At 28.7% G+C, this 13,751-nt stretch overlaps 1 protein-coding gene across 1 annotated transcript in view; it reads right to left on the bottom strand.

Moving 5' to 3' along the window:
- The window catches only part of LOC119604650 (regulating synaptic membrane exocytosis protein 1), a 204,606-nt gene that overhangs the window by 39,289 nt on the left and 151,566 nt on the right, over window positions 1-13,751 (bottom strand). The window contains 2 exon segments of the mRNA XM_037957411.1: window positions 11,031-11,095; window positions 11,507-11,729. Coding sequence (XP_037813339.1) covers window positions 11,031-11,095; window positions 11,507-11,729 — 288 coding nt within the window.

The raw sequence follows: 13,751 nt of genomic DNA, 5'->3' as shown, positions 1-13,751 counted from the left end.
TTTTTAAGTATTTGAATAAAGTTTGAAATTGAAGCTGAAATTGTTCGCATTTCGTGAAAGGATCTTTTGGATTTTATATCCACAAGATTATCTGTAACAGGATAATAAAATAATGTAAGTTTTGTTTTCTAAAGGAAAACTTGAGAAAAATCCATTTTTTTTTTTCAAATCAGTTTTTTATTTTTTTTTCTAATTTTTTTAACGCAGTAACGCCAATTTCACAAATTTCAACTCAAAAGTAGGCAGAAAGTGTTTTTTATTTACCCAGCGGCAACAAAAGTCAAAGAAAGAGAAAATCGTTTGTTTTTATTTACAAAAAGCACACAAACACACCTACGTCAATTTGATATATTTGACAAAATTCTTCCTAGCGACGAAACCTCCAGGCACAAAATCTTCGCCTGGGAAGGCTTCGTCCACATTCGTGCCTTCTTCGGCGTAAAATCAAACCTTCAGGGAAAGCTTTAGGTTGCAATACTAAGGTCTTAGAGACGAGGAGAAAAGTGTGAAAAGTGCGGGGAAAATGTCAATTGTTTAAAAAAAAAAATCCAAAAGAACAATCCGAAGTTATAATAAAAATCAGAAAATAATCTGTGTGAATGTTCGTGGAGAGTAATTTTGAAAATTTCCTAAAAAGTTTCACAAAAATGTTTAATTATTTAGAAAAAGAAAAATTTAAAAACTAAAAAAAAAAAACACTAAAAACCTTAAAAGAATCAACAAGAAGAACCAGAAAAATAACAAAAAGAAACAAAGTTTAAATATTAATCTTTATTTAATCAAATTTTAAAATTTTTACAAAATGTGGTTATAAATTAATTCGTAAAGTATCGATTGTTCTTAAATCTATCACTTTTTTTACTTTTTTTTAATTATTTTATTTTTTTTTCGTAATATTTAACTAAATCACTTTTTTTGTTGATCACTCGCGACAGAAAACTAAAGAAACTAAATGTAATGCAAAAATCAATATTGTTAGTGGTGAAAAAGTATAATTTATAAAAATATTTTAAAGCAAGTGTCAAAATAATCTAAAAACAAAAATATTAGTAAAAAAGAAAAAAAAAAAAAACATTGAGTTCAAATGTTAATAACATAAAATGTTAATCTGTAATTTTAAACACATAAATTTTTAAAAATTTCAACAAAATTGTATACACAAACATCTACAGGAAGCAGACGAAAGATCTTTCGACGTGGGATCCTGGTAAATGTAAGTTTAGTTGCTCATTTTTTTTTATGTTATTTTCATTTTTTTTCTTTTAAACAAACAAAATATTAATAAAAACACATAACATCCACTGATACGTACATACAGAATGTTTAATAAGTAAATATTGTTAACAGAAAAATTCCTTAACATGAGTGTAATTGTTAAAATCATCTTATATCAGTGTATGTAATGTCTTTTATTTATTCTCAAATACATTTAATATTTTACATTTCTGTAATTACATGTAAATTACATAAATGTTTAATTAACTAAATAACCCATAATTTTTCAAAACTCACCATAGTCGAGTGGATTGAGTAGTAATTTACCACTCATTAGGCCCTGGTTCGAATCCCAGTGAGGGCAAAGTAATTTTTAATTTATTTTTTTTGTAAGCCCAGGTTCGAATCCCGGACGAGTTAAATATTTTTGTTTTTATTTTTTTTTGCTTTGAGACCCAAGTTCGAATCCCGATTAAACCCATTTTTTTTTTGAAATAAATATTTTTTTATTTTTTTTTTAAATATTGATTTTTGCAAAAGATTGTTTTTACGCGATCTTCTCTAATTTTAATATGTTCAATATTAGTTAATTTTTTTTTTAAACGTTATGTTTAAGGATTTATTTTTGTTAATAAATAACATGAATTTCAAAATGCAGTTCTAAACTGTCTTTAACTGGTTCCTGGTGAACTGTTCTGGTTAGGGTAATAATCTTTGGGATCATACTTAATACCAACAGCATTTCCCTAGTATGATCATGGTTGGGAGGGGATAAAAGACACTGTGTTACCACCTTCACACAGTGCAGTTCAATATGTTAAATGTTCGTTTCCGTTTTCCTGTGTATTAGTCTCCCTTTCTCTTTTCTTTTCTTTGTTCATTTCTGTTTTTTCCCTACTTTAAGCACGCACAAAATAAAATAATAAATACTGTGCATGTCGACGTTTACTCTACTTAAAGTAGCAACGAATCCTCCCGATTGCCGACGAGATAGAAGCCGGAAACTAGTTGCGTGCTGGCTGCTTTAGTAGAGACAAGAGAGAACTCTGACACCATCAGATCAGTTGTATGCTACAATTTTGAGTTTTCAATTTGATACATTTCAATCCATTTTATTATATACATATATATTTATATAAGATTTTTATTTAAAGAGATTTATTATATAGTTTATACATTTAAATACACTTCATATAAATATGGATTACAATTATATATATATTGAACCCTTTCACATATTTTTAATAGAATTTTTATACAAATTTGAATTGTTTTCTTCTTATTTAAAAATAAATATAAAATCAATTTAATTGTGTATTTAAAAATATGTGTTTTTTGTGGTAAAAAAGTATAAATTAACGCAAATTAAACTAAAAATTGAAAGAAATTTAGAAATTTGAAGTTAATAAATAGATTAAATTAGATATTCCTTATTTTATATATTAAATACGAAAAGTAAAGTGTATTTAATATTAAAAAAATATATTTGTCGTCACAAAAAAAGTATGTGTTTTCTACATAAATAGTAAAAAGTGTAAAAAAAAGTATCACCCATCTGACAAGAGTTACTTTAATATTTTTTGCACTGCCTAGTTGGCTTGACTAACTGACTGACTAACGACTGTCTGTCTGCTAGTCCAATAGCATTAGTATTCTCAAACAGTATTTGTTCCATTAACATTTGATTTTTTTATTTCTTTTCCTTTTTTTTTCAATTTTAGTTTAAGTTTTTAACATTTTTTTTCAGCTTTAACTGAATGACATTATTATCATACTTGTCCATTAGTATTATTTTTTATTGTAATAGTAATTGTTTTTAACATTTTTAACACTTGTAACATTATTATTATTATGATTATTATTGTTCTTTTGTTGTTTTAGTTTTATTTAGTATAAAAAAACGGGAAATTTTAGCACTTTGTTGGATTTTGTTTTTTTGTGGGAAAATATATAGTAAATATTTTAGTTTAATAGTTTATTTTTAGAGTGGGTTTTAGTAGGTGGGTTATTTATGTTTTTATTATTTTTTTTCTTTGTAAACATTAAAACAACATTTAATATTTTAATATGTATTTTATATGTAAATATGTATATATTTTATATATAAATAAATATATAACTATCAAGGTTTGTAGGTGTATAGAGAGAGAGAAGGATTATTATTTTTTGTTTAATTTCCATGTATACATATATAAAGAGTTGTACATTTAATTTACTACTTACAATGGCAGAGTAATCAAATGAAATTGACATTTTGAGGTTACAAGAAGGATTTTTTAAGAATATAGAACAGACTAATCTTGTAATTATAGAACAGATAAGTAGTAATGGTCACGACTATCTTAAAGAATATTTATATATTAGTCTGTTACTACAGACTATAGACTATAGTCTTTAGTCTCGACTATAAAACAGCCTATTGTAACGACTATAGAACAGAATATAGTCTCAACTATAGAAGATACTATAGTCTCGACTATAAAACATACTATAGTCGTTCCTATTGAACAGACTAAGTATAATCTCGACTTTAAAACAGATTATATTCTCGACCATATAAAACAGATTATAGTTTCGACTATAGAACAGACTATAGTCTCGACTATAGAACAGATTATAGTCTCGACTATAGAACAGACTATAGTCTCGACAATAAAACAGCTTATAGTCTTGACTATAGAACAGACTATAGTCTCGACCATAGAACATACTATAGTCTCGACTGTAGAACAGACTATAGTCTCGACTATAGAACAGCCTATTGTATCTACTATAGAAAAGATTATAGTCTCAACTATAGAACTGACTATAGTCTCGACTATAGAACAGCCAATTGTATCGACTATAGAACAGAACATAGTCTCGACTATAGAACAGACTAAGTATAATCTCCACTTTAGAACAGACTATAATGTCGACTATTGAACATACTGCAGTTACGGCTATAGAACAGGCTCTACAACAGACTGAAGTCTCGACTATAGAACAGACTAAGTATAATCTCGACTATAGAACAGATTATAGACTCGACTATAGAACAGACTATAGTCTCGACTATAAAACAGATTATAGTCTTGACTTTAGAACAGACTGTAGTCTTCACTATAGAACAGACTATAGTCTTGACTATAGAACAGACTATAGTCTCTACTGTAGAATTGACTATAGTCTCTACTATAGTATTGACTATAGTCTCTACTGTAGAATTGACTATAGTCTCTACTATAGTATTGACTATAGTCTCGAATAGAACAGAACATAGTCTCGACTATAGAAGAGACTAAGTATAATCTCCACTTTAGAACAGACTATAATGTCGACTATTGAACATACTGCAGTTACGGCTATAGAACAGGCTCTACAACAGACTGAAGTCTCGACTATAGAACAGACTAAGTATAATCTCGACTATAGAACAGATTATAGTCTCGACTATAGAACAGACTATAGTCTCGACTATAAAACAGATTATAGTCTTGACTATAGAACAGACTGTAGTCTTCACTATAGAATAGGCTATAGTCTTAACTATAGAACAGACTATAGTCTCTACTGTAGAATTGACTATAGTCTCTACTATAGTATTGACTATAGTCTCGACTATAGAACAGCCTATTGTATCGACTATAGAACAGACTATAGTCTCGACTATGGAAATGACTATAGTCTCGACTATAAAACAGCCGATTATATCGACTATAGAACAGAACATAGTCTCGACTATAGAACAGACTAAGAATAATCTCCACTTTGGAACAGACTATAATGTCGACTATTGAACATACTGCAGTCACGGCTATAGAACAGACTGAAGTCTCGACTATAGAATAGACTATAGTCGCAACTATAGAACACACTAAGTATAATCTCGACTTTAGAACAGACTATATTGTCGGCTATTGAACATACTGCAGTCTTGACTATAGAACAGACTATTGTCTCTACTATAAAACGGATTATAGTCTTGACTATAGAACAGACTATTGTCTCGACTATAGAATTGACTATAGTCTCGACTATAAAACTGACTATAGTCTCGACTATAGAATAGACTATAGTCTCGACTATAGAATAGACTATAGTCTCGACTATATAATAGCCTATAGTCTCGACTATGGAAATGACTATAGTCTCGACTATGGAAATGACTATAGTCTCGACTATGGAACAGTCTATTGTATCGACTATAGAATAGACTATAGTCGCAACCATAGAACATACCAAGTATAATCTCCACTTTGGAACAGACTATAATGTCGACTATTGAACATACTGCAGTCACGGCTATAGAACAGATTCTGGAACAGACTGAAGTCTCGACTATAGAACAGACTATAGTCGCAACTATAGAACAGACTAAGTATAATCTCGACTTTAGAACAGACTATATTGTCGACTATTGAACATACTGCAGTCTCGACTATAGAACAGACTCTAGTTTTGACCACAGAGCAGACTCAAGTCTCGACTATAGAACAGACTATTGTTCCGACTATAGAACAGACTATAATCTCGACTATAGAACAGACTATGGTCTCGAATTTAATACAGGCTATAGTCTCGACTATAGTCTCAACTATATAAAGACTATTGAACAGACTATAGTCTCCACTAGAGAACAGACTGTAATCTCGACTAATGAAGAGACTGTAGCTTCGATTATAGAACAGACTCTAGTATCGACCATAGAAGAGACTAAATATAGTCTTGACTATAGAACAGATTATAGTATCGACTATATAACAGACTATAATTTCGAATATAGAACATACTAGAGTCCCGACTTGGGAGCAGACCAGTGGCTCGACAACAGATACAACAGGCTATTGTCTGGACTATAGAATGTAGTAGTCAAGGTTATAGTGAACTCATAACTTTATAGGTAAGAAAATTTGTTTAGCAACATCCTTTTTGTTAAAGATCCAGTTAGGTAACATACTGTTACAAACAAGTGTCAATTTCAATTGTTCAACTCAACAATGTGTCAGTAATGATTCGTTTACAACAAATAACAAATAAATATGTCTATAAATACTTGTACACATACTATTATTTAGTTATTAATATTAACTTTAACTTTTTTGGATTATTAATTCATTAACTACCACAACATTACTTTTGTTATAATATGTATATAATTAGTTTTTTTTGTATTTTCAAATATAACTCTCAAAAAATAACATCAACACAATTCAACGAAATAATAGTATAATTATTATTACTACTCAATATGTATTTTTCCAAATAATTTAATAATCTGTTTGACTTTATATAAATATGTTTTTTTTATGGTTTTGATCTACATTAAATTAAATAACATTTATTACAGCACAATTAATTATTTATTAATTAACTTTTTTGTTGTTGTTAATTTTACTATTTTATTTTATTTAGTTTAGTTTAATTAATTTGTTTATTATATTTATATAGAGTTTTATTTTTATTTGTTTGAGTGTAGGTATAGTTAATTAGTTAAATGAATTTTATATTTTTATTATTGTTCCTCTATAGGTTTACTTTTTTAGTTAAAGACCCTGTATTTCTTTTGTTCGGTTTAAATATTGTTAAAAACAATTTTTGAAATACTTTTAACTTTTGCTAATTGGTTTAACAGAGTTTTTAAGAAAAATTATTTTCTATAATTTTAAGGCATACATATTTTATGCAGTATTTTATTAGTTTATTTTGAAAACTATAGATTTCTTAAAAATTTCTTTAGTCCTTGTAAGTAGTTAAGGTCTTGGTTTGTTTTATTAAATATCTTAATTTAATTAAAATATTATTTTATTTTAAATTTGGTGCTTTGCTCTTACTGTGAGAGTAATTTGAAATTACTCAATGAAAAGAAATTTTTTTTTAATAAAAACATAAGAACTCAAAATATAGTTCAGAGATTTTGTTTAGTGAGAGAGAGAATTGTTTTAAAGAAATTTTCTGCGAAATGGCAAAAGCTAGAGATCAAATACTAATTGCCCAAAATGTTCTATTTCACTATCTTCTATGCGTGAATCGCACTATTGTGAATCGTTTTTCAACTGTGACGAGTCTAGAGGGCTTAATCGTTATAAAAAAATACAGTAATAATAACACTTTGTTGATATCCCGATATTTTAAACATGAAACTACTTGTAAGAAAGTAGTTGATTCCTCGAGGAGAAAGTGGCCATTGAATGAGAAATGAAATTTAATGCTCAAGTGGAAAAACAACAGAATCCGATTTATAATGCACCTCAGGAAGCCGTAGTATATATAAATAAGGCGACTGCTACCTATATCGACTAGTAGTCTTTCCTTCCTGGTACGATCTAAAAACTTTTTATTAAAGGGGCACCGATTTGCCTGTCAATTCTGAGATACTGGATAATACACTCTCAGAAAATATATGGTTCTTGGATTATCAGGCAATACTTCTACTGTCCCATCGTAGACAAATGAAGAAAAGCGAATATTGCATATAAAGCTGCGAGTTCTGGGAACAAAATCTCGAGCAACACATTGTTACAGGGAATCAATAGAGTTGGAGATCTTAGTAGAAGCACCAGTCCATGCATAAGAGTCTAGCGAATACTATACTTTCATGTCTAAAAACTTCCTCCCTTCCCCCGGTGCATGACACCTTGATGAATCTTTCCCATTGTAATGAACAGAGAAAAAAGGGGCTACCAGTACCTCTAGTTTGCCGGGGTTGTGCCAAATGTATTATCGACCTTGCCTAAGAATGATTTGACTGACTTGAAGTCGACCCGGAACACCTATGATATCTGGTGCCACGGAAAACGGTAGCCCAGTAGGCAGACTTTCGGACTTTTTTTGCCCCCTTTATTGAAAAGGTTCTTTCGGGTTTAAATATAAAACCGATCAAGACTGATGCACGGGGAAATATATATTTCGGAATTAATTCGGTGCTGTTGCCAAAAAAGATAGCAGATAACCCTCATACGAATATCTGTGGGACTAAATGTTGGGAGTGAGTTGGTGTTAAATGAAGAAGATACATGATAAATAGGAGGTGTATGGACCCAGACATACCCTACATGGGTTCTCTTGAATAAAAGGTTCCTTTGGGGTGCATGTGGTTGCCTTGTTTTAAATACAAAATCGATCAAGACTGATGCACGGGGAAATCTATATTTCGAGATAAATTGTTGCCATTGTTGTGGGACTCAAAGATGGGAGTGAGTTGGTGTTAAATGAGTAAAATACATGATAATAGCCATACCCATATACTCGTATTAATATCTCGAGTATTTTCTCTTGAACATGTCGTATAAATAAGTTACTAATGGGTTGCATGCTGATGAATGTTCGGTATCTTATTCGGATGGCATCATAAAAATTCCCTTCTTTGTCAAGAATTTGGCCATGGCTTATTTGATGGATTCGTATTACGGACTACTGATTTCATCTATAGGTGTTTTTGCCGAATCAACAGAGATCATTCCATCTGCGGGGTTGTAAACGGAAGAGATGTTTTTGCATCTCGGAAGCAATGGTCAGAGATTAGGTAGCTCAAGTACACGAGAAAAGTGCTTGTACATGGTCCGTCGGAACCATGTGCAAAAATTTACACCTACGTGTTCTTCGCAAAGTACACAAAGGGGTGCTGGTGTGTAGTCTCGAGTACTGCCTGTGGCTGTGAAAGTACCAGCTTAGAATAGGCCGTTTGACACGTGTTAACATTAATCACTCGACTTCTGATCTTTTGTGTCCAGAGTATGAAGAGTTTGAATTCTGGCCACCTTTGAATAAAAATGAAGCTTAGGAACTTGTTAAGCCGAATCAGTATTCAAACATCTAAAAGACCTGCCCTATAAGGGATGATCGCTTTAACCAAGATTCAACATGTCTACTTGTGGTATTGTTATATCGAAACAGTCATGTTCGATATTAGTTTGCGAAACTGATTCGTTCAAAAGATTTCAACTGCAATTCCATTCTATTTCAATTTCCCTGTGGTTGTGAAAGTACCCCTGTGAAAGGGCATTTGGCAGGTGTTCGCGTAAACCACTCGACTTCTGTAATTTCGAGTTTACAGTTTAAAGTTTCAATTCCTATCCATCTAAAATATGTACGGGCGTTTAATTGGACTTTATCGTTTGACTCCATACTGAGCTTGTTATTAGGTTATGTTAAGCCGAATCACTATTCGAGCATCTAAGCAAATTGTCCTTTAATGGTTAAACGCTTTAACCAGGACTCAACATGTCTAATAGAAGTGTTGTTATATCGAAACAGTCGTGTTCGATACCTTAGCCAGGGAAATATTCAAGAGCATTCAACTGCAATTTCTTTCGGGTGGATCTACTGTGTATTCGTTACGATGAATACGAACTTAATGGATTGCTCTTTAGGTTTCGCTAATTGATTTGCATATTCCCCTAGATGTAATATTCAACACGATCAGCAAATAAAGTTGTTTCAAACGTTAAGATATCTCGAAGAAAGAAGATTTTAAAGTCGATTGATGACAGATAAAGGTGTCTTCCCAAATATTGCCTAGAACTGGAGTTTTTCAAACTTCATGATACAATATCTAGAAAATCAGATGTGATGGAAACAGCGCTATTAAATACTTCCGAAAAGTGTTCAAAATATGTTGGCTTATGTAATCTAAAAATTTGTTACTGCTATTGGCTACTATATTGAGAACTTAAATTCCCTAAAATCCGACTAAAACGAAACCAACGATAAAATAGAAAATCCGTATAAATGTTTAAGAGTTTAAAACATATTTTGAGAAGAATTTTTTGTACTAAATGTTGAAAACTTTTTTCTGAAATATCTCTCTAAAAAGGTCATTTGTAGCAGTTTTGTTTTAGTTTTTATTTGCCTAAATATATTTAGTTGTATTCTTTTGGTAAAATGTTTTGTTTAACGTTTTTTTGTTTTTATAATTTTCTATATATAATATTTTGTAGATTATTTAGTAATTAAAAAAAATTCTAAAACTACAACATCGATTAAATATTAATAATAATACATATTGTACTGCAATTTATAAAAGGTGATTAAAAATTAAAACAAAAATATAAAAAATAATTTTTAAAAAATTATTCAGAATGTTTCTTAATAGATAAACTCTTTCTAATTACAAGAAACATTTTGAAATGAGATATTAAAATCCAATAACTAACAAACTGAAGCCAAATATTTAGAAAAAAATAATTTATTTTTAATTACTTCAATTTAATTATAATCAAATTTCTACATACAATTAATATTTAAGGAATTTTTGGGAAAAAATTAATTTTTATTCAAACTAATTTTAAAATAAAAAGCGTTTAAAAACCATAAATTAAAATTCGAATCATTAATATAGAAAAAAGTGAAATATGTTAGTGTTGCTTTTTAATTGAAATTAATTTTAATCAAAAAAATACTTCAAAAAGTATAAAAAACATTCACAGTTTAATTTTAATAAAGTATACTTTAAGGTGTTAATTAATAATAAGAAAAACAAGCATACTTTTAGGCGCTAAAAGTAGACTTAACTTAAAACAAATGAAGCTGTGTGTGTAAAAAACTTTAAAATAAATTAAAAATTATGATTAATATTTTTTTTTATATTTTGTAGAAAAGTGTTTTTGTTTAAACTAGTAATTTTTCTTTTTCGAAAAAAAACTTTCAAAATTTCTTTTTTTTTAACTATTTTTCACAATTTTTTTTTTTGCAAACTTTTTTCTAGATAATTTCATTTCAATTTAAAGTTTTACTACAAGTGGTAGTTGTTGTTTTTTTTTTTGTATTTTATGTTTAAATAAATAATTTACTAAATAATGTTTAAATATAATTTAAAAACGAATTATTATTTATACCGGAGTTTTGGGTAATTTCCGTCGTGTCGGCGAAGCCGGTGATTTGTCTGTAGTAGTTTCGGGGTCTATATATTTTTTTGATTTTTATATATAGACATGGTGGTTGTTGTAGTTTTGGTTTGTTGTAGTAGTTATTGATGGTAGTGAGACATAATGTTTTGATTTTATTTGTTTTTTTGTAGCATGAAGATTAAAAAAAGAACAAAAATTGTTAAAACGTAAAAAAAAATCAATGAGAAGATAAGAAAAATAAACACATACAAAAAAATTTATAAGTTTAAACATGTTTTACGTTTTTTTTTCTTCTATAACAAAAGAATCATAAGTTAGTTTATTTAAGAAAAACTTAAAACTTTATTTAAATATTTTTATTTACATTTGAATGTCTTCAAAATTTTCATATTAAAGACATTAAGGTGCAAATATTACAACATTTAGTTATTAACAGTTATGATAATTTGCTGTCGCAAACTTACCCGCTATTAAACCCAAACCAATGGGTCCATCACCCGAACGTCTGGGTCCTCTTTCATTGCCACCACTATTACCGGGTGGTATATTTTCATCGAATAAATCACACATACGAAAGTCGGTAGCATGTTCTACTAACAATTCCACTACGTCACCTGTACGATCCATTATACTGCAGACCTCTTCGAAACTGCGATCGATTAAAGACATGCCATTCCATTCTAAAATCTGTAAATTGTTGGGAATGGGGTTTTAGTTTTAATAAATTTTAATTGAAATTTTTAAAGTGAAGTGAACATTTGTTAAGAATTCTAATGCCAAAATCTGCAAGATCGAAGAAAAGCTTTAAGCTTTAAATATTCTCAACATGATATGGAAAAGCTTAAAGCTCTAAATATTCTCAACATGATATGGAAAAGCTTTAAGCTGTAAATATTCTCAAAATGATAAGGAAAAGCTTGATGCATAGAATTTAATTTTTTCAAATTAGTTAGTAGTTAGTTAGTTAGTTAGTTAGTTAGTTAGTTAGTTAGTTAGTTAGTTAGTTAGTTAGTTAGTAGTTAGTTAGTTAGTTAGTTAGTTAGTTAGTAGTTAGTTAGTTAGTTAGTTAGTTAGTTAGTAGTTAGTTAGTTAGTTAGTTAGTTAGTTAGTTAGTTAGTTAGTTAGTTAGTTAGTTAGTTAGTTAGTTAGTTAGTAGTTAGTTAGTTAGTTAGTTAGTTAGTTAGTTAGTTAGTTAGTTAGTTAGTTAGTTAGTAGTTAGTTAGTTAGTTAGTAGTTAGTTAGTTAGTTAGTTAGTTAGTTAGTTAGTTAGTTAGTTAGTTAGTTAGTTAGTTAGTTAGTTAGTTAGTTAGTTAGTTAGTTAGTTAGTTAGTTAGTTAGTTAGTTAGTTAGTTAGTTAGTTAGTTAGTTAGTTAGTTAGTTAGTTAGTTAGTTAGTTAGTTAGTTAGTTAGTTAGTTAGTTAGTTAGTTAGTTAGTTAGTTAGTTAGTTAGTTAGTTAGTTAGTTAGTTAGTTAGTTAGTTAGTTAGTTAGTTAGTTAGTTAGTTAGTTAGTTAGTTAGTTAGTTAGTTAGTAGTTAGTTAGTTAGTTAGTTAGTTAGTTAGTTAGTTAGTTAGTTAGTTAGTTAGTTAGTAGTTAGTTAGTTAGTTAGTTAGTTAGTTAGTTAGTTAGTTAGTTAGTTAGTTAGTTAGTTAGTTAGTTAGTTAGTTAGTTAGTTAGTTAGTTAGTAGTTAGTTAGTTAGTTAGTTAGTTAGTTAGTTAGTTAGTTAGTTAGTTAGTTAGTTAGTTAGTTAGTTAGTTAGTTAGTTAGTTAGTTAGTTAGTTAGTTAGTTAGTTAGTTAGTTAGTTAGTTAGTTAGTTAGTTAGTTAGTTAGTTAGTTAGTTAGTTAGTTAGTTAGTTAGTTAGTAGTTAGTTAGTTAGTTAGTTAGTTAGTTAGTTAGTTAGTTAGTTAGTTAGTTAGTTAGTTAGTTAGTTAGTTAGTTAGTTAGTTAGTTAGTTAGTTAGTTAGTTAGTTAGTTAGTTAGTTAGTTAGTTAGTTAGTTAGTTAGTTAGTTAGTTAGTTAGTTAGTTAGTTAGTTAGTTAGTTAGTTAGTTAGTTAGTTAGTTAGTTAGTTAGTTAGTAGTTAGTTAGTTAGTTAGTTAGTTAGTCAGTTATCAAGGTTTCATTAAATCTAAAATTTATTCGTTTTAGTAAAAATTGTCTAACAATTTCATTTAAACACTTTTATCAACATTTTCGCTCCAGCCATTAACTGTCAAAGGCAATTTAAATAAAGATTCATTTTTTGGGAGATTTATTTTTCATAAAAAAATTTAAGTTGATTATAATATAAGTCTACATATGCACAAATATGAAGGACTATGTACTTAAAAATGATTGACATTAAAATAAAATATAACTGAACAAAAAAAGATTTCTTTTTCATACAATTTTTTTTCTATATTAATAACAAACATACGTGGACATACAAGCAAAAATTTCATTTTCGTATTACTCTTATCATAAATTTACACACAAAAAAAAGGCCAACGACCAATGTAATAGTAGTATTTCAAAAAATGATAAAAATATATAAAAAAGAATTATTGTTGTCAACATAAAAATGCCTTAAAGGTTCTTTTTTATGAAAGACATAAATATACTCTCATACAATTTTTGTATAAAAAAACACTTTATGCATATGTAGATATTATTTATGATTTTGTGAGTATGTAAATATGTATCTATTTTAGAATAAATTTATTTTATTC

This window comes from Lucilia sericata, unplaced genomic scaffold (assembly GCF_015586225.1).
Source record: "Lucilia sericata isolate MDLA Ls3-8-SP2 unplaced genomic scaffold, ASM1558622v1 Contig000413F_arrow, whole genome shotgun sequence".
In the NCBI taxonomy this organism is placed as follows: domain Eukaryota; kingdom Metazoa; phylum Arthropoda; class Insecta; order Diptera; family Calliphoridae; genus Lucilia; species Lucilia sericata.
This window is presented reverse-complemented; position numbering and strand designations above follow the sequence as displayed.